General features: G+C 39.2%; 1 protein-coding gene across 3 annotated transcripts in view; it reads left to right on the top strand.

The window, feature by feature from the left end:
• Nucleotides 1-22,704, top strand: part of raly (RALY heterogeneous nuclear ribonucleoprotein) — a 180,851-nt gene that overhangs the window by 108,249 nt on the left and 49,898 nt on the right. For all 3 annotated transcript variants that reach the window (XM_041981455.1, XM_041981453.1, XM_041981454.1), the window contains exons 2-4: nucleotides 3,096-3,424; nucleotides 13,604-13,676; nucleotides 15,222-15,269. In XM_041981455.1, the coding sequence (XP_041837389.1) occupies nucleotides 3,169-3,424; nucleotides 13,604-13,676; nucleotides 15,222-15,269 (377 nt within the window). In that variant the 5' untranslated portion in view covers nucleotides 3,096-3,168. The remainder of the gene's footprint in view (nucleotides 1-3,095; nucleotides 3,425-13,603; nucleotides 13,677-15,221; nucleotides 15,270-22,704) is intronic.

The raw sequence follows: 22,704 nt of genomic DNA, 5'->3' as shown, positions 1-22,704 counted from the left end.
TTGAAGCCCCACAGTTCAGCATGGTCAAGATGTTAAAATCTGAATATCCTGAAAATTTCATTGATTTATTTTCTATGCCACTTCATCCAATTAAAGACCCACTCTGTGCTAGAGAAGATATCTTGTAAAAAATTTGATCAAAATGGCTTTTCTGAGTATTTCTGCATTTAAATCATTGAGAACCAGTGGCTGGCAGAAAAAGGTTAGCTCAGACAGACCCTCATTTACACGTCATAACCCCTCAGGGCGAGGCCAAAAGCTCCTGCCCCGCCCTCTCCACCCGTTCTGACTGAGGACGAAGAGAAGGCGGATCGACACCTATGTGCAGTAGCTAATCACATTAGCTTTCATTATTTAACGAAAAACTTTGCTGTGAGAGAGCAATGGATTAGGTTTGTCGGTCATCACAATATAACAAACTACACGTTGGTTTGCAGTCAACACTTGAAGGAAGATGTGGGTCAGCATAGCTCCCATGTTACATGCTTTTTTTCTTAAACCGCTAATGATTGGTTGACACGCTAGCATGCAGAGCCAGCACATAGCGACGAGAGGGTGGTTGGCTGGGATGTTCTGTGCCAACGGCGGAAGGCACTGAGGCAAATTGCTAATGAGCCACTGGTCCTCTGCAGAAGCAGAGTCCTGGAACAGGGCACAGGTTTTGTGATTTTTGCCAAAAACTTAATAATCACAATTTAAAGACCACTGACAGCATTTCAGACTGGTTTGATTGGAGCACTGCCATTCTACTTTATGGCATTTTATAAAGCATTATTTTACCTCAAGTTGTCTTATTTGGTTTTTTATTACTATTGCTTGTGTAAATGACTTTGTTCTGTGTTTTGAAAAACTGCCATCTAAATAAAGATGAAACCATGTAATTTAGAGTATAATTCAATTTAATTTATTTGTTTTATTTCACAGTTGGAATATTTTTTCAGTGGGATTTCATTCACTTGTTATTATTTTGCTGTAGAAATACCAAAACAATTGTAATCAATCATATGTTCACATCTCTATCACACCTCCACCTCCATCATAGCTCTTTCATCTCTCAGTGCCCTCCACATTTTTCATGTTTCCGTTCCCTTCCTTCCATGCGTCCTGTACTCCCTTATTCCCATCTTCTTTAACTCTTGCGTAATCTCTCCTCTTTAACCCTCTACACCTCCTGTCCTTTATCTTTATTTTTTTTTTTATCCCATCCCAGACTTGTCATTTTTCCATGCACTTTCTACTATGGCTGGGCAATATGACCCAAATCTTATTTCTTGATATTTTTTACCTGAATCACGATATACGATATATATCTCGATATATTATTTTTTGTCAAGTAACCAAAGAGACAGTTCTAATTTACAGCCTTCAGTGCTAAATACACTTTTATTAAGGATCAGCAGCAGATGTGCATTAAAACAGTTGACTAAAATTAAAGTAGCTTTACATTTAATTAAATGCTCCTAAAACAAACTAAATGAAAAATACTTTTCAATTACCATAACAAAAATACAGCAGTGCAAAATGCAAGATGCAAAGATGTTTCTAACTCAAAACAAGCTATCTCGATATAAACAATATTCCCTCCTATATTCCGTCTGATTAAGTCTCGATATTTTTGGAAATCTCGATATATTGCCCAGCCCTACTTTCTACTCACACCACCATCTCTTTGTCTAAAATCATTTACTTTGCTTTTCATTTCCCGCCCTGTTTTCACATCTGACACTCCTCCTCTCCTCTGGCCTTCATCATTTTCCATCTTATTGGATCTTCTCAGCTGGATTTGCTATGTGGATTAAAGGAGGGGATCGCTGTGAGACAAGGACAGAGATCACTGTGATGTTTGGTTTGCAAATTCTGCTGTGATTGAACTTACATCACTGATATAGCAGTAGTTGTTGGGTCTGCAGCGGCCTGATCACAGAACACTTATTATTAGTTTCTTTTACTCAGATACGCAGATTTGACTGGGACTGTTCTTTTCCTTTCAATTAAGGGTTTTCTTGGTGTATTAAGCTGAGCTGAAAGAAGTTGGGGTGTTGTTAGTCTCAATATTTCATTCTATTTGGAAAAAATCTTCCAATTAGGAATAAGTACGGCTAAAGATCTTACTTTATTTAGAAGGTTCATCTGCTGCCCTTTTCTGTGTTAATTATGTTTATTTTTACATAAAATAAAATTTGGTTTGGGTAAAATAAGTGAAGTTTTCGGTTGTGATGCCTTCATGTACTGCAGATTACTTGCAGTTTGTGAGCTTTGCTGCTTGAAACAGTTTGCCTTCTACTGTGATGTGTGTGTTGCAAAAGAAATGTAAACCAACTGCAGGTTTCTGTGACGGTGGATCGATCATCTTTGTCTTGAATTAGATATATTCAGCTGCAATGTGCGTCATAACTCAAAGCAGAATAACCTTTTATTAGTGTGCTTGCACAGCTAATCTTTAACCAAATAACAGCTGTCTAAATTACAAGGAGCACAAATTGAGTTATTTTATGAAACAGCCACACCACGGGGCAGAGCTTCTTTTTTAAAACTCAAGCTTTTAACAGGATGAACTTCATGTGGTCACATTTGAGCTGTTACTTTGTTTCTTTTGTTGTAGCATATAAGCTTGAGTTACATGCTTAATAACACAAAACCTTTATATTTACACTCTCAACCCAATCTTACAAGCGGTTTTTTTTATTTATTTTTTTTTTTTTTTACAGTGTATGCCCTGACAGATTGTTCATTTCCTCATGTTAAAGCTTACTCTGTGCTTTATTTTTACTAGGTGCAATATACTTGGTGCTGACATGAGAGCAAATGCAGCTTAATAAAATGAGTTTATGCAAATCAAGATGGTTTGCTTTTAGCTGGAAAAGTGTTTCAGTCTGCTCAGAACAGATGTATCAGAACCATATGGAATAAAAAGAAAATAAGTGCATTTCCTATAAGTTGTGACAGCTATTTATACTGATGAGTACATTTCCAACTGGTTTGCTCATTTTGGTTCAGTCATGAGAACAAGCCTCACATGTTTTATGGTACGTTAGTTGACTGCAGCTGTCTTTCATTTTCTAACACCAGTTACTTTTCTCTCTTGCTCTCTCCAGATTTCCATCTCCCTGCCTCCTTCCTTCCTGATTCAACCATTAGTCTGTTGCCTCCTTCAGCTACCTCTCAAGCATGTCACTGAAGGTCCAGACCAGCAATGTGACAAACAAGACAGACCCAAAGTCCATCAACTCCCGGGTGTTTATTGGCAATCTGAACACGGCAGTTGTGAAGAAGTCTGATGTTGAGAGCATCTTCTCCAAGTATGGCCGGGTACTTGGCTGCTCTGTGCACAAAGGCTATGCCTTTGTTCAGTACGCCAGTGAAAGGCACGCCAGGGGGGCTGTGATTGGTGAGAACGGCAGAGTGTTGGCTGGACAAACACTGGGTGAGTAAGTTTGATACAGTATGATTTAAATCTTTGTTAAATATGTTGTTGTTATTGTTATAACAGTTTAAAACTTATCTAAGAACTCATTTGCTGCAAAAGCTTGATGGCCATTATTCTGCTCAGTTAGATTAGAGACATACATTTATAATTCATTTGATGTTGTTAAAAGATGCCTGTAATAATCACAGTTGCATCTACTACACATGCTGACATTACACAAGCATTTGAAAACCATCTTTACGTTTTACTTAAATTCCCTCACCCAACCACCAATGCAGTTACAGTGCAATAACATATCTGAGGGGCCAATAACAGTTTTGGCTTTAAAGCTATGGGAGAGTTGTCGTCTGTCTGCCTGTTGTTCCAGAAAAGCTTGAAGAGAAGAGCTGTCAGCGAGCCAGTGTGAAGAACTCAGCTGGTTTATGTTCAGTCAGTCCAGTGCTAAGGGTTCATTAAGCATCTGTTCATACTGTATGTAGGAAAAATGACATGAACAAATACAACTGAAAATGAACAAGCTTTTCACAGTTACATTTTGAAAGGTGAAATCTTACTAATGACTCTTGTCAACACTGACAAAAACTAGAAATATATCCCAATGAGCAACATATGAGTGTGTAATGCAGGATTATGTGCTTAAGAGGCCGCTAAATGACACTTTCTGCTCTGCTGCTACCTTTTTTTGTGTGTTCTATATGCACCACTAAACAACTAGATCATTCCTCTTATGTATTTCTCTATGCTTGTCATCCTTACCAGTAGTAATTCCAAACCATTTGCATTTCCTGAGATGATATAGACTTTTGCATTTCGAGATCTGTTAAGACTTGTTCAGTACATAATACCTCCATGTTTTGGTTCTCACACTAACAGTAAATACAACCAATCCATCCAAAACATTAACATCACCAAGCCAGAGATTTAAATAAATTAGAAATTATAAAATGAGAAAATGGGCTAAATATAATTGCTGAAGGTAGACAATAACTAAAATGTTTTTTTTTTTTTTTTTTTTTTTTGTTGTTTTTTAGAAAGAACAAAGTGACTTTGCAAGCTTGGTATTTAAAGAAAAAAACATTTAAAAAAACATTTGGTTTGGACATTACACTTTTATCATGACATAAGATGTTATCTGTCAGGATGCTGTTGATGTAAGGGCCCAAGTGCAGGAAAATGAGGTGGAGGCAGAAAGGTGCAGGTAAAGGTTTTAATAAAGTATAACTTAACTAACATAACAAAAGACACTGGGGGCAAAACTGACATGGCAGAAAACGATGAACTGGCAAGAAGGAACTGAAACCAGAAGGAACCAACAAGGCACATGTGAAGTGAATGAGCTAATTAACCAGGTGAACTAATGAGCAGAAACCAAAAAGCACAGAGCATGACACTAAACATCAAAACCAAGTACAAACCAAAAACATGACAACAAACAAACACAAGAAACCAAAACATAAACGGTGAATCATGACAGTTATCAATATTGAAGCATGCTCTCTGCTGTGTCATTGGCTTGTAGCTGTTATAGCTGCTGGTGATAAAGCAAGTTTAATAAATTAACCTACAGTTTCGTATGACAAGTCACGAGTTACTGTAACTCTGACAGGATAAAAGATTATTCAAATAGAGTAAGACTAAATATAATAGTGTTGTCAGGTAGATTTAGTGAAACAGAATTATATAGTAGTATTGAATGGAAACATTGAAGTGAAAGAAAGACAAAATTCTGCTTAAATACAATACTTATATAAATATAAGAAGTGAGTTTTCAAAATGTCTGCAACAAACCAGGCGTTACACAAACCAGGGGAAGATTTGCATTCATTTCCTTTTCTACCAATTAATTATTTGATAATTTGTTAATATGCATTTTTTTGTGCCTTTTTGCACCAAAATACTGAAACAATGGTTAGCTGTTCAAGATCATACCTAGACTATGACTTTCTAAAGTGGCACTATTTTCATGCTTTGGCATCCCCCTAATGAAGGTTAAATCAGCATCTGTCTTGCATCCTGTCTCTCCTATGAGTTCTCTCCAGCCAGTAAAAATCAGTCTGATGTAACTCTTGCCCAGTCCCTTTCTCTCTCTCTTTTGCTATCTTCATCTGATAATGACTTTGTGGGTTTCTTTGCTGAATCTAATGAATCAAACAGTGTGTTGATATCCAGTTGCTGGTGTGTGATGAAAACCAATAAATAAAATGTGAAGTGTGGTTTCTCAGCCTGCTGAATGCTACAGGGCAATGAACATTTTGAATGTTAGTGTGCCACCAATGAGTCAAAAACACAGTTTTAAGATTTAAAACCTTTTTTGAGCTTCAAAAATAAATTTTACAGCATTCACATTCCTGTTTCTGAAACAGTTGAACTATTTTCAGTCATTATGTGTAAATGATGAAATTTTATTTTTATGGACTTGGAAAAGGCTTATGACCACATTCCTTAGGAAATGTTGCAATGAGGTTCCAGGAGTTCAAGGTGCGGTTGCAGGCTATTAGGTCTCTGTATGTCCAAAGCACGAACTGTGTCTGCATTCTCGGCACAAAGTCTCAAAACGTATCGACACTGTGTATTGGACTCTGTCAAAGCTGCCCCCTGTCACCAGTCCTGCTTGTGGTGTTCATGGACAGGATTGATAGTTTGCAGTTGGATAGGAAGGTGTCTGGTTTGGGAAACTCAGGGTTACAACCCTTGTTGTTGCAAATAATGTGGTTCTGTTGGCTTTCTCAGAATCTTCAACATGCACTAAACGGTTTGCAGCTGAGTTTTAAGTGGTCAAGATGAAAGTAAGACCTCTAAGTCTGAGGTCATGCTTGTCAGCTGGAAAAGGGTGGAGTACTCCTCCCGGTTTGGGGATGAGTCCTTGCCTAAAACAGACGAGTGACCTGCAGACATGTCCTTGTCTCTGGAAAACCTAGCCTTGGTGCTGGGTTGGCGTGGCCCACGGTGGTTTTGCCTGGGGTGGTCTGGTTCCGTCAGGTTCCTGGGTAGGACTCTGCCGGGAGGGATGGGTGGCCCTTGGATCTGCGGGGTGCCTGCCCTCCACTCGGCCCGTGCCCGGCACCCGCTGGACCTGCTTACCATCACCCTGGGCTGCTCGGTGCCCCTGCCCCGTCGCGTTGGGGGTGCTCCGGTCTGGGGCCCCATCTGCTCTGGGCTGAAAGGGGCCGCTGCTCTCTCTGCTTTGGCTGTCCTGGGCTCTGAGCAGCGGCCCCATCTGCTCTGGGCTGAATGGGGCCGCTGCTCTCTCTGCTTTGGCTGTCCTGGGCTCTGAGCTCTGTGGACCTGCTGGGCCTTTGGGGCCTCGGGCTCCCCTCTGTCTCCCTCGGATTCTTCGGGGTGTGCCGTGGTCACGGCCCTCTTGCAAGCACATGTTTCATCCTTGTTGCATGGTCACACATGCATGTTCACATTCACACGTGCTCGTCTCTCCGTCCACTTCCAACTAGATGTTGCTGATGTTTGTGTGTTGGTACGTTTCTCTACAGGTATGTTTGATGACTATTTGATTTCATCATTATCCTATTTTCTTTATGTATCGTGTAGTACTGTGGTAGTCTATATTGTTTTTGTGAATACTGATGTTATTTAGACAGCTTAGTAGGGCTGGGCGATTAATCGATAAAATCGATAAATCTAATTTTCCATTTCTGGTGATTTATTTTTATGAAAATCTGGATTTTTTTCCATAGTTAGTTAGCAGCAGACTTAGCCCTCCCTCCACACCAGAACGGTGTTTGTCTGACAGATTTTCAGTGTAGTGACCCTTCACTCTGGGAATTAGCCTGGGATTTAGCTATGCGTATAACTGCAGTGAGAAATGCTGTGCTCTATGAGATGCAGAAGTCAACTTTGGCCCACAAACTCTAGTTAAGAGACAGCCTACATCAGGGGAATTATTTCTGCAGTGGATCCTGTATGATAAGGATCCAGATGAAAAGCGATCACGGATGCAGTTGTGTTGCATACTTCTATGCAAGATATGAAGTTGTTTATATGGTGGAAAAGTTATGACATTATATGCTTTATCTTTGCTGGCATTCAGTTATATAAATAAATAAACGTTTTTAATAAGTTCATTTATGTTTTGTAAAAGAAGAGAAAAAAAAATCGATTAAAATTGGAAATCGGATTTGGTTATAAAAAAAAATCAGAGATTTAATTTTTAAGCCATATCACCCAGCCCTACAGCCTAGACAACTTTTATTTCCACATTTCATTTAAATTTTGTTCTTTTCTCTATTTAGCTCTTCCTCTCTCTCCCTGTCAGGTTCTGCACAGACACATCAAGACTAAAGAAAATAAGATTATAATAAAAATAATAAAAATATTCTAAACATCAAGGGCAGCCATTTATATAACATGTCTGCCTTGGTAGAGCAAATCTGTCTGACAAAATTAGGCACATAGACCGCCGTTCTGTATGCTAGGATGCTGGACAGGACAGAGTTAAAGAAAAAAAAAAAAAAAAAAAGAAAGTGACTGAGGTTGACATGGAGCAGCTGCCCTTCCACAATAAAGGTGAGGTAATTTTGATCATCTGATTAGAATGCCCTCTGGTTTGCCTCCCCTTGGTGGGTTCCTGGACACGTCCAACTGAGATGAGAATCCCTGGAGGGACCATATTATCCCTCTGGCCTGGGAACACCTGTGGATACCCAATAAGGAGCTGAAGAGTAGCCCTGGGTTAAAAAAAAATTATATAGATTCATAAAATTCGGAGATCAATTTTTCATACTTCCTCTTTTCCGGTAAGAAGACCATAGTCTCTTGTGACTTTCTGAGACTCGGTGAGGCAAACGGCGCCCAGCAGCACCCCACACAGGACTCCCAGCAGGTACTGAACATCCACCCCCCTCGGCTCTGAGTATGTCCCAGGACACAAGGGCGTAGGAAGACCCCGGCACAACCGGGAGAAAGATCTCTCTCCTGGGTGACCAACTCCTCAGCTGGCCGCTGTAGGTGTCCCCGCTTCCCCAAGACCGCCCAAGGGCAGAAGGGCAAAGGCCCAGCCCGGCCAAAAGTCCAAGGTAGCAGCTCCATGGACGCCCACTCACCCCCGGCAGTCCACGCCACCACCCTAGGGGACCAGAGAGTCCAGGTTGCACACCTATATCTCCAGTCGGACCCAAGGGCCAGTTCTCCCAGCCACCCCGCAGCAGCAGCAACAGGGGGAGAGAGCGAGAAAAAGAAGAGAGGAGACTTCTCCAGTTCCACCCCCAACTCCTCACCAGGCCCCCCGCCTCCCCGCTTCTCCCTACCCTTCCCTTTGTCCCTACGGATACATCGTAATCCCAAGGGCACCTTTTAGGCATTGGTTCGGCCCGACCACCATTGGCATGCCTGGGGCGACCAAGCCCCGGGCAGATAATGTCAAATTCAGATGTTTCATTCACCAGTGTGGATTAGATTATCCTGTAAAGTATTTTACAGTGTATTACCTCCCAGATTAGCAGCTAATGCTAAAGGCCCATTCGTATTCCTTTACATACGTAAATAGGGACGTCCATTTCAAATGTCATATGTCGCCATCATCATACTTGTATGTGTCTTTTCTGTTGCCATGGTTGTTAAGTCAATTCTTCCACTAGTGGGCAGTGCTGAGTTCAGAGTTCCCTCCCGGGAGTTGATGTCAGTTTCAGACACCGTTTGGTAGCAGTAATGCACTGCTATAAAGTTGTTTCCAACCACCCAACACAACCTAAACATTTGTAAATAGTCTTTCTTCAAAAACTCCCTCTCCCTGGCCACATTCACCAGCTCATCCCGCGGGATCCCGAGGCATTCCCAGGCCAGCCGCGAGATGTAGTCCATCCAGCATGTCCTGGGTCTTCCCCGGGGCCTCTTTCCGGTGGGACGTGCCTGGAGCACCTCACCAGGAAGGCGTCCAGGAGGCATCCTGACTAAATGACCGAGCCACCTCATCTGGCTTCTCTGCAGAGGAGCAGCAACTCTACACTGAGCCCCTCCTGGATCACGGAGCTTCTCACCCTATCCCTAAGGTAGAGCCTGGCCACCCTGAAGAGAAAAATCATTTCAGCCGCTTGTATTCGCAATCTTGTTCTTTCGGTCACTACCCACAGCTCGTGAACATAGGTGAGGGTAGGAATGTAGATCAACTGGTAAATCGAGAGCTTTGCATTTTGGCTCAGCACCCTCTTCACCACGACAGACTGATTCAGAGTCCGCATCACTGCAGACCCGCACCGATCAGTCTGTCGATCTCCCGCTCCATCCTTCCCTCAGTCGTGAACAAGACCCCGAGATACGTGAACTCCTCCACTTGGGGCAGGACGTTATTGCCGAGCCAGAGAAGGCACTCCACCTTTTTCGAGCTGAGGACCATGGTCTCAGATTTGGAGGTGCTGATTCTCACCCCAGCCGCTTCACACTCGGCTGCAAATTGCTCCAGTGAGAGCTGAAGAACACGGCCTGATGAAGCCAACAGAACCGCATCATCCGCAAAGAGAAGACCCAATCTTGAGGCTACCAAACCAGATCCCATGGACAAAATCGGTGACAGAGGGCAGCCATGGTGGAGTCCAACGATTCTGCCGGCAATACAGACCAAGCTCTGACATCGGTTGTAAAGGGACCAGACAGCTCATACAAGGGGGTCCTGCCCTCCATACTCCCGGAATACCCCCTACAGGAGTCCCCGGGGGACACGGTCGAAAGTCCAGAAGGCACATGTAGATTGGTTCAGCGGGCTCCCATGCCCCCTCCAAGACCCTGGAGAGAGTGTAAGAGCTGGTCCACTGTTCCATGACCGGGAAGAAAACCACACTGCTCAAAAATCATCCTATTAGTGGCAAAGTCAGTTATATTTCCAACAGTTCGTTAAAATAGGTTGTAAATATAAAAAACAACTAAAAAAGAAGTGGGTTTTACTGTAATCAGTCTTGACAGTTGGCAGTAGTGGCTAATGCAGAATGTCTGTAAAATCATCTAAACTCTTTATAAACCTTTATAGATTTGGTGAATGAAGACAATTATGATAATTATGCAACCGTAAACCTCCATAGTTTATTTGCAAATTGCAATAATTTTTCATGGAGAATGGAAATGGCAGAAGACTGGTATGATTTCCTAAAACTTTCAAATAAAAAAAAAAAATTAAATTAAATTCAAGTATTTATTATCATTGTTAAAGAAGAACAACGAAATTGCGTTTGGAGCATCCACATGCATAGTTGATGGAGTGGAGATGAGTCTGTTGAAAAGAAGAAAAAAAAAAAAGATTTAATCTGTTCCTGTGTTACATGGACAGGTTTTAATGGATTTTCTACAATGCCCCCTACAAATCAAAGGGTGCAAAGGGAAATAATGTGATAAAGTGACTGTGCACATGACAGTTAGATTTTTTGCTTGAGGTGAAAACACATAGATACAGTATAAGTGACACCTGAGTGCTCCAAGATAATGTCAGCATAGAAATGAACCACAGATTTATTAACTGCTAATATGATTTCTTGCAAATTAGAACAGAAGATGGACTAAATGTCTTTGGACTGACTAAAATGAGTTGTTGCCTTGGAAGAATCAATGAAGTATTTCTTGTGTTTGTATGTATGCTCTCTAAAGAGCAGGACCCTGCAGGTAAAGTCAATGAGCCATATGAGCAGCAGGTAGCCTGTGTGTGTGTGTTTTGCACTTTTTCCCCTAGGTCATAAAGAGAAGGGTCAATAATTTTTAGTTCAATGAAGATGCGGATATGAATGTGTGTGTCCATGCAAACCAATGCACTCCTGCCATTTTAACACCTTCCTGCCATCAGTGATCTGGATCACCAATCGACACAATCACACATTTAATCTCCTTCACAAAGACGTTTATAGGCTTGGATCCTCAGTCTGTGGTTGAAATTGCACCCATGTTCTCATCTTTCCATCAGTCCCCTTTATTATCCAAACTGGTTTCTCTGCTCCTGTTCATCTCGCAGCACAACAGCTCACCTACTGCCATGCAAATGTCTGTTGGTGAGCTGGAAAGTGTGATGAACTAATGAACTGTTGTCAGAGTTTCATGCCTTTCATCCATTGCATGCCGGCATTGGTTCCAGCACCCCGAGGGACCATAAACCAGACCAGAAAGATGGATGGATGGGTGAAAAAAATTGTGGTTTTTTTTTTTTTTTTTTTTTTTTTTTTGCTTTCTGTGAATAGTGCAGCCATTAACTGCCCACACATACTGAGTGGAAACAAAAACACAAGCAACCCCTCGTGCTCTGCTGACATTAAGACCGCAAAGCAAGAATCAGGTTTTGTGTGTCTGAGGTTTATTTTTTGAGAACACTTAACAGTAAAACAGTGTAATAAACCACAACAGTTCCCTTTTTTACTATTCCAAAACAGTTTTTTAACATCATACATTATAACAAATTACTCATTCTTTTATTTACTTCTGTCTTGACCCTTTGTATTCTTAAAACAAAATTTCCTTAATCCTTACATGATTTGATTTAGTTTCCATTGTAAATATTTCACTGTCCGTTTATGTCGCCATATTTTCACTGAAAAGGCATGGCAGAATGACTGTGTTTGTGACTTTTTCCAAAGTTCTTTTCATTTTGCACCACCACCAACATGAACTGGAACTACGGCCTTTTCAACTGGTACAACAGCTCTGTAAATAATCAGGTCAGCGTAAGTGTGTAAGCTCATACTGGTGTGTTTACCTCTCAGGTGATGCTGTGTTACCACATAGATGTTGACTCTTAAGCACCCTGAGTTCTGGAAAATGCAGTAAACAAACAATAACAATGTCACCAACCTAGAAATAGAGGTTTCAGTGTTTCTGAATCAAAAGCCATGAAGGAACTAACAGGTCTGCATACTGTTAAAGACATGCAGCACAGATTTAAGATCTCCTGACCACCACCCACACACACTCTCCACTTTATATGCTGTGCTGAGGAGGATTAATTCAGATGAAGTAGCTTGCCCTGATACATTCACAGGTTGAGGACTCAGGACTAGATAAATCTCCCAACTTGTCCTTTCCAATTGGCTTAAACAACTGGACTTAACTGAAAGAAGACTTAAGGGAGCACATATACCTCCGTTTTCAGTCTCTCTTCAACTTTAATTTTCTGTGTTTTATAATTTGTCATGCTTTGCACAAGTGGTGTGTTTAATAAAGAATAGGTACTGCAAGCAGATCTGTGTCTGTAGGCATATGTACAATCAGAACTAAAGATCCTAAAATGATTGCAAATATTACAAAAGCATCAGAAAGTGAGTTGTTATCTTTTAAAATCACGTAAAATATCTACTAGTGCTATTCCTGCAGTGTAGGTATGTCATATTCTCAGTAGTGACACCAGCTTTTCAGGATGAAGACTGCAGTGAATCTAACCAGCCTCAAGCAGCAGTATGAATAGTTATGGCACTATGCTAACATCACAATTGGCTCAGGCAATAACCAATGTGTCAAGCATAATCAGCCCATCAGGAGCAGCTTTCTCTCCTTGGCTGTCAGCTCGCTAAACTCTGCACCTCGTTTATAACTTCCCATTCCTGCTGTAAGAACTTGAACTGCTGCCGCTTTCTCTCTCGCTTATCTCTACCATTTTCTAACCAAATACATCTGCACTGTTCACACCCTATACAGTCTATCCAGTATAATTTCCACATATAATGCATATATTTTCTACCCAATTTATAGTTTATATGAATGTTAATGTAAAGCAGTTCATTACAGAGACATATTTAAGATCAGACTTGTTGAGCAGGGACTGAAGAGAAGGCTGGTTGGTCAAACCAGCCAGCTTCACTGCTGTATGCACCTGATTGTTCTGCTGAGAATTGTACTGACCTGTCACATACAACTGGGGATATTTTTCATCGCCTTTGATCATTTATGAATGGCAGATTGACATGATGTGATAACTGATGGTGGGCCCTTGCTGGCTGTAACAACGGGCACTCGCAGTGAATTGTAAGATGTTTTCAAATGGCTCAACAGCACCCTCTAGTGGAAATATGGCAAAAACACATTAAAGTGGCTTATAAACCCCCTACTGTTGTCTTTTTCAAGTCCAGAATGGATCTTTTTTTTTACATTTTACTGAATGAAAGACTAAAGAATTCTATTGATTGCATTTTTTAAATATATTTACTTATCTTATTGGTTGTTTTAAAGAGAGATTTACTTGTCTCATGCTTTTTGTCTCAGATATCAACATGGCAGGAGAACCGAGACCAAACAGACCCAAAGGCCTGAAGAGATCAGCAGCTTCTCTCTACAGGTATATACAAGCATTTATTGAACTGATTCATTGATTGATCAGCATGACACTCAGTTCACTGCTTGTTTCTAGGAGTAGGAGGTTTTGAAGAAGAAAAAGTACAGTTTCTTTACTAGATTTACTTTTTTTTTAAGAGCAGCATGATCATGACCTCAAATATTTGTAGTAGAATCAAATAGAAACACTCACACGGAATTAAACCCAATAACTTTAATTGAAGACATCGAACACACTAGAAATATTTGAGACTGAGACCAGTAGGTTTTACGTCTGGTTAGATGTTAGAGGACAGTTTATTGTTTCACATTTCAAGTTATGACATCTATCTGTCACATCATCAGTAAACACTAATGATGCGTTGCCACTGCAGGCCAAGAATGTCCTCTACATCACCAACTTTATTTTACTGTAAAGCTGTAAGCTTTGGGTTGTGAGTCTGTTCCTTTTCTTCCCTGTCAGTTTCATCTTTCTTTTATCAATCTTTTTTTTCCCCCCTTTACAATGAAAATTGTCCATGGATCATAGTCTTCTGTGTTTTGTATTTGTGGCCTGTTTCACAATTAAAAGCAGCCACTGAACCAGTTCTCCAAAAGGTTTTTGTTTCTGGAAATGTGTGAGAATCTGCATCTGAAGCACATATTTGTTACACAATAGAAAGTAAAAATTATGGTTTGGGAAGAATCTCCTTCTATTGTGAAGATGTAGAAAGTGCTATTCTCAGTCAGAGGTAGTATAGCAGATAGTATAGCAAATTCTGGCTTTGATGCAGTTAAAGTTATAAAAAAGTACAACATACTTTCAAATGATTACGATGAATCAGATATTTGTGATGTTCATAGAAATCTTAGATATGGATCACATATGAGCAAAGAAAAGTCAGATGTAGGCCACTTTTTCCTGCACTGGGAATGTAGAACTAGATTTCATTCAGATGGAACTCTTATAACCAATTTATGTGCCTTCTGAAGGTAATGGATTACATTTAGGGACTCAATAGCAGCTGTTTTTTTTGTGTTTGTTTTTTTTTAGTTTATGTTTTTTTAATTAGTTTTTCTTTTCACTCAGTAGTTTTTACTTTTTGTAGATTTTTGTTTTTAAATTTAAAAATAAAAAAAAATCGAGAGGGAGTGGGTGGGGTGGGGGTATTTTGCAAGCCACTGTAAATGAGAGTATCAGTGGTGGCATAATTGACATGTGCTTCTACTCTCTTGTGTCAGTTAACATTACTTATGCTGTACATCATTCTCAAGCATTTTAATGCTTGTTGCCAAGTTTTCTGTTGTTTTTGTAATTTATATGTCTCTCTCTTTGTCTCTTGGGGTGAGATAAGTATGTTGTGGTTTCTTTGTCTCCCCCACACACTTTGTAATTATTGCCTCTTTTATGAATTCTTTTTTTTTCATTTTTAGACTCTGTGGAAAGCCTGAAATGTTTTTGTTCCCATGTGATGTTTTAAATGTGGTTTCATGCTTAGATTATGAAAAACAGTGAATGAATTTGCTGCGTGCAGTCACTGTGTTCTATTGTGTTTTTTTTTCTCCTCAGTGGATATGAGTTCGACTATGATTACTACAGGGAAGACTTCTATGACAGGTAAGATGGTGCGTATAGAGCCAGCAAAGCTGTACTCAGGGTATGAACATATAGTCTCTTGGCTTTTTGGTTTTCTGTATCAGAAGAAGGTTAATAACATCTCAGAGTCCCAAGGCAGGATATTGTTCAGCCCAATATAATTTAAACCTGTCTCCATCCAGCAATAACAACAGAACAAATATGGTTTTAAGGCACTTCATTGGCTTGTTGTTACAGACTGTGAAAGTGGAGAGAAAAACAGATTTGACCAGGGCAAAAATGAGGAAAGCCTCTTTAACAGTAACCAAATTTGATTGCTCTGATGCAAACAAGCCTCTCATAGTTCAAGTTCAATCTTTATTTAGACTTCTGCATGACATGCAAATGTCAACATGGATTATTTTCTTTCTTTCTTACGTTTTTATTTTTTTGTTTATTTTTTTATAATGATGAAGAACAAAACAGGTGATGCACAATGACCAAAAGCAGTAAAGTATGTCTGGCAAATCCTAAGAAAATTACTCCTGTCAGTGTGGTAGACAGGGAATAGGGCATGTCAGTAACTGTCAGAGAAATAAAAAACAGTACTGAAGTACAGAAATTTAACAAAATATTACAATATTTGTCAGTATTAAAATGTTTAACTTGTTTGACTTTTGAGGATTGTTTGTACTGTTGGAAACACATAATCTCACATTACTAAAATTAAAGGAATGGTAGAGTTTTATCATATTTAATCTTTACTACTCAAAAGTTTACATTTTTGGTACAAACCCAGGAGGTGATATTTTAATTATATTAATACATTCATGTAAATTAGAATAAATTCAGCTACAACATAGCTGATTTAACATTGTATTCAGTAGCTCAGTAGTTGGATTCTGACTAACTCAGTCTAGCTACCTTTATGATGCATTTTTAAATGAATCCTGGAAAATACAATCCAGTTACTTCTCTTGCACCATGTGGTAAAGGATTTTAAGGCATAGCTGAGGATGTTTGCCAGATGTTGGCTTTGGGTCCTAACAGGTGGAGCATGTACATGAGATTTTCTTTTTCTTTTTTTTTTTTCTTCAAAATATAGCAACAGACTGACTGCGTTGTCTTTGTTACACACATTTGTGCTGCTCAGGCTCTCAGGGGTTGAGAAGTGAAACTAAAGGTTTGAAACTTAATTATGTTAAATTGGTGTATTTCTTATTTTTTATTTATTTATTTATTTTTTTAAGAATTATGAGCATTCTCATTATATTTTCATATTGTCATTTTCCTACATAGTGGACAACTTCCCCTTTATATTTAACTGAAAGCTGAAGGCTTCATGAAGATTTATTTAGGGAACTGGATTTAAAAAAAAAAATCAAAAGAGACCTAATCTAAATGCGTCTGATTTAATCCAAAATGCAGTCATTGTCCTTGCCCTAACCCCAAAAGAAAGACGTTAATAAATGAGCAGCAGTAAAATTCACTCACACTGACCTCTTACGTCATATTGCCATGTGGTAACTATTACTGTGTTGGCAAGGCCGACATAATATCATCATCAAAGACATCACAGCCATGAAGGTAAAAGGAGGAAGCTGACTCTGTAGAGCTGGCATTCCTCATACTTTAAGCAATGCTATGGACTCACATGAAAGTCTCAGATGATTCTAATGAGAGTTCCATTATTTTTTACTAATATATTTATGATGATAATATAGAAAAAACATATGGATAGCTATTATAGAGCTTTAATAGCTATAATAACAAAACTAATCTGGGGTTTTTCACTGCCATCATATGCAGAGATTTTGAAATGTTTTAGGTTTTAAATTTCACAAAAGATGGGTGTACTTGTAGAAGAAAAACAGTTCTCGCAAAGCTTCTTTTGACTCCTGTCAAAATGTATCAAACTTTTGTTCTGAAATCAAACAGCCAGATGCAGTGTAAAAGGATGCTTGTGGTTTCTAGTTCTTCCAGATAAAAGGAGTTGTCATGCCACTTAATTCTCTCAATTATAAACCAGCATTCCAGTTATTTAGCCTGTAGTTACTCAGAACACAGTGCGAACGGCCAGAGACCAACTGTCATGGGGGTTGTTTAACACATGGCTGGTTCTTTAGTGCCAATATGTGGCTTCCATGTGCTGAGGTGTGTCCTGTAACCACTGCATTTCTTTTCTGTCACTTCTCAGGCATCTGACCCCTGCTTTCACCCCAAAACCACAAGTGTGACATTGCACATAAGTATTATTTGAAGAAGATTGTGTGACTATGCTTTCACAAATAAAAATAGACTGCACTGATTTTTCTTTATAGTCTGACAAAGGTCAAGTTCACAAAATTTCACAAAATTTAACCTATGAATTTTGTGAACTCACAAATTTATAGGGGTGGGGGGCAGACTCTGGTGTGAAAGAAAAGGCCAGACACCCTCCCCAAAAGGAATTTACTTCTAAACCCCCCTTTTCCTCCTGCTTTGTTGTTCTACATGCTTGTAGAAGGACAAGCCCTTTGGAGTAATAACGCTGTTGGGCTTAAGATGACTGTTTAGCATCAAGATGATTATCAGTGAACTGTCAACAGTTACTAACACCAGATGAGACTTGGCCAATCAAGAGAAAATAACTCTAAATTCGTACTCTGCCCCTTTGTTCTCTCACATGCAACAAACCAGAATCACCAAAGGAATGTGACCCCTACTGTGATTTACACCTCAGAAGTCACAAGTCTGGAATATGTACTTGATTTGGAATCCACAGCAAAATACAAACTCATTTAAGTTGTAAAAATTCTTTTAAAATGTGTAATAAATAAATAAATAAATAAAATTAATTCATTAAATTGGTAATGCTTATTTAATGCTCGTTAAAATTATGCAAATCCGGTTTCTCTAAGATTTTCAGAAGCAGTCACAGATGTCAGTCGCTTTGGAGAAATGCCTCTGCTAAATTACTATAGAATAGAATAGAATAGAATAGAATAGAATAGAATAGGTGTTGCACAGATAAAACGTATCCTGTTCTAAAACTAGACTGCATAGAAGATATTATGGAGCTCCAGGTGATCAGTGAGCTGTTTGCTGACCAATTTTTTAGAAGATTTTGGATTAAAAGGCAAAATCAAAATAGGTCTATAGCAGTTAAATTCTTGGCCATCACCCCCTTTGAACAGAGGAGTGACAACAGCAGATTTCCGGCCTTTAGGAAATTCACGTTTGCAAGGACACGTTGAAAAAAGAGGAAACAGGAGTGGCTAAAATATAAGCAGCTAATTAAAAAAAAAAAGAAAAAAAGATCTAAGGCAGCTAATCCATCTGCTTCATGTGCATCTAGACTCAGTAGCTCCTTCAAAACTTCTGACTTTTTAAACAGACAGAAAGAGAAATGAGTCTTGGGAGAAGAGGATAAGTAGTGGATGCTGATATAACACAGATAGGGAGCTCAGCTGGACACTTATGACTAGACTCAATAAAGTGACTATTAAAACAATCGTTCTTCTTCTTATTAAAACATTCTTCCTTTATGACAACGGCGACATCAGATTTTACTGCAGTAGGCAGATTAGAGGTTTTATTCTTATTTTCCAGCGGTTGAATAGTTTTCCTATATTTCTTAGAGTCCTTCCTTTTTTGAGTTGTTGCTGCTTGCAGTTATTACATTTTGTTTTTCTGACAGACTGAGAGCATTTTCTTTTTAAAGCTCTGCTCTCAGCAACATTCTTAGAGGATTTATCTTTAGACCAAAGCTGGTGTTTTTGGCAAATTAGCTCTGAAAGCTCAAGGCTAAACCAGGGACTTAGATGATTTTTTGTTCTAATTTTCTTTTAAAGGAGCATGTTTTAATCAAAATACCATGACCATGCATCTTCAACAGTTGAGATGAGAGTAATTCAGCTCCAGTGTACAAATGACACATCATGTAAGAAAGCCCCTTCAATGAAGTTTTAAATGGACGTTTATGGATGATTAAAGGAGGGCTTTTTTAGTCTGTAGTGTGGACACAAGCAAAACTACAGTGATCACTAACACCTTGACAGAAAACACCTGATGTATACCTATCAGGCCTGTTGGTGCGGATAACATCAATTAACTTGCCATTTTCTAGAGACTGAGCAATGAACCAGGTAGTTGTGTGCACATTCTGGGAGAGTTTCAAGCATCCATCTGCAACTGAATCATTATTTTTATGCAATTAAAAGAAGAATATAATATATTACTAAAAACATAACTCGCCTCTAAAACAGAGAAATAATATCATTATATGCTGGGTCTAAAACTATGATTAGCATTAGAAACAGATTCAAAAAATGTTTTGTTGAGCCTAGCTCAGCTGGGGACTGGCTGTCAATGCTGCTGGAGAAGCCTGGACCCAGTGGCTGCTGATGGTTCTAGTGGCTGCTGTAGGAGGCCGGTAGCTGGAGCAGGGCCTGGTGGCCGCCCAAAGAAACCTGGGCCCAGGGGCCACTGATGAATCCTGGTGGTTAGTGGGGGGATGAGATCTTAAACCAGTCAATGTAAAGGAATGTCACTTCTCTGTGATTGTTTCAGATGTTTAGTATTTCATTAACAGTGGGTTTTGGCAACTAGATTTCTTGGTTAGTTTCTTTCCATCAACCTAAATCAGCTTTAAATCGCTGATTTTAAACTATTTCTTTGGTAAATGGGCTGTACTTATATAGCGCTTTTATCCAAAGCACTTTACATATACGTCACATTCACCCATTCACACACTTATGGCGTAAGCTGCCATGCAAGACACTAACCACGACCCATCAGGAGCAAGTAGGGGTTCGGTGTCTTGCTCAGGGACACCTCAACATGAGCTCTCTGGTCCGGGATCGAACCGGCAACCCTTGGGTTACAGGACAACCACTCTACCCACTGAGCGATGCCGCCCCCAACAATAAGAAAACAAAAAGTTCCCCTGATCCTTTGAACTTTATTGTAGTGACTGAACATGTGTTAACAGTTGCTACATCGTGATGAGCTGATGCACTAATTTACACTAATCAATTCTTTCAGTCTTACATTTAAATCTTGTGAGAATCCATTTTTAGCCTGTAAATGAAGTAAATGCACTTTGTAGTGAATGCTGTTTTTACTGTGTCTTTAGGCTATTTTAAATGTACAGGTCTCAGCTTAAATTTGAACACATCAACACAGAACTTACTATTTAAATATAAAGGCAAAGGCAAATTTATTTGTATAGCACATTTCATGTACAAGACAATTCAAAGTACTTTACATAAATCATCACAGCAGGGTGCAGAAAGCAATACAAGTGCATTAAAAAATACACACACACACACGCACACACACACACACACACACACATATATATATATATATATATATATATTTTTTTTTTTTTTCCTTTTAATACTTTATAAAAGTTCATTTGACCTGAAGCAGCAGAAATGAATCAAGGGATCAGAGAACTTTCCTGTTCCTGTTTCCTGTTAAAGGAACAGATTTTTCTTGTTATTTTTATTTATTTATTTTTATGGCAGTATTAAATGTTCACGATGACCTGTTTGATTTATTGTTACTCCTTTTTCTTTTAATTATGTACAGACACAAAGCATTTAGCCATCTGGGCAAAAGATCTGCGGTAAACATGGGACTTCTGGCTTTATTTAGTGAAGAACCTCCATAAATCTGAGCTAGACTGATTGAATGAAAGGTAAAAATGGCAGGCTGAATAGAACCGTTTTCATAAAACACAAAGCAGTAAAGCCAAAGATTAGAGCATTCATGCCAAAATGGTTTCATTAAATGAGTATTTTGCACATAGTTTTAGCAAAACATCATGAACTTTGATGACCTTAACTTATGACACATTTGCTGTTTAGAGAGAATTAAGTTTTTGTTTGTGAAGAAGCTTTATATTAACTTTGATTACATTTAATCTAATCTTGGGTTTACAAAAGTAGAGATTTATCATTTGCATCAGTACACTGTTTTATCCGTTATCTAGTGTCATCAGTCTAAACTTGTAAATGAAACTTTCTTGTTAATGAAAAAACAAAACAACAAAAAGAAACTGTTAGTTTTTTTCTGGAAATACACAGTGTCTTTCATTACATGCATAAACAATTAAAACATAGAATTCATGTATCTGCTGGGGCAGGTTGTTCAAATGTAATCCTATTAGATTTCGGTTATCGGATAGGATCGAATCTTGAAAATGGGTTGTTCAAAAGGGAAATCCGGATTCCGAAATCAGCTTGGATCATGTAATCCTGGTTGTTATCTGGATAAAACCCTCAGTTTGGGTTGTTCAAAAATTCTGAGTAGGATCCAGATAACTTTGATCCAAAACAACAGGATTACCCTGATTCCAACAGAGGGTAGGGTTACAAGGCGGATTTCAGGATGAAAATGTGGTAAAACCTCAAATTTGATCGAATAATAGCATCTTTTCATTCAGTGTATGTGCTAATATTTATATGTTGCACCTGACTTGTTTAACCGTTATAGGGATAAAGTAGATAAAGTAGGCATAGGCTACCTATTAAGCCTGCCATCATAGTACAGCCACAATAAAACATAACATTAACTCGTCCCCAAGAAATAAACCCCCCAACAAATCCAATAACAAACACAAGTAAAATATTGAATTTTCCTGTTATTCATCACTGCATAATCAGAAAAGAACCTGTCAAAAAAAGACATTTCTTACGATTGCATCCCTCACTACACGTCCCATCTGGCCGTCATTCTAACAGAATGCCAGAGGGTGGGTCGGTACCTCCACACAGGGCTCAGGTGTGTCAACATTGTCACAGAGAGGGAGATTCCACCTGGTCGCAATGTTGTGCAAGGCAATACATGCACGTATTATGTTACCTAATCCCTGTGGTTCCACCCGCATGTAGTTAAGCATGCAAACCATCTCCTTCGAACCCCATTTAAATGTTCGATGGCATACCTTGTTCTGCTATTAACAGCGTTGAAGCACACCTGGGCCATGGTAGGATACAAGCATCATGAACAGCCATTTCATGATGTGGTTTGTGATGGTGAGGTCAACGTCGCCCACATGTTGGATGTTGATGCTATGCCTCCCCTCCTCAGATGAGAAACCCAGAACAGTCTTTAGTCTGATAACATGTGGACATAGATCCCTTTTTTCTTTAAGATGTTTTCACATCATCCGCAGTGTAGGTGGATATGTACTTGTTTTTATGTTTTGTGTACTGAAGAGGTGACATAAAATCTTAAGTAGTAGTGGATGTTTATGGTTTCTGTGTGTTGTCTCACAATAAAAATCACTTGACGTGACCCCATAAAAAAAGATCGCTTCTACCTGTTGTTCTTTACATAGCCGGAAGCCCACATTGATTCACATGCTGGAAATCCAGATTTGGTGATCCTGAAAAACAGGATTCTGGATCAGGGTGATTCAATTTTGCTTTTGCTTTTTGGTAAAAGTAAGCTGGGTTATGTGAGCCACCATCCTGAAAAATGGGAT

This window comes from Melanotaenia boesemani, chromosome 3 (assembly GCF_017639745.1).
Source record: "Melanotaenia boesemani isolate fMelBoe1 chromosome 3, fMelBoe1.pri, whole genome shotgun sequence".
NCBI lineage: Eukaryota > Metazoa > Chordata > Actinopteri > Atheriniformes > Melanotaeniidae > Melanotaenia > Melanotaenia boesemani.
This window is presented reverse-complemented; position numbering and strand designations above follow the sequence as displayed.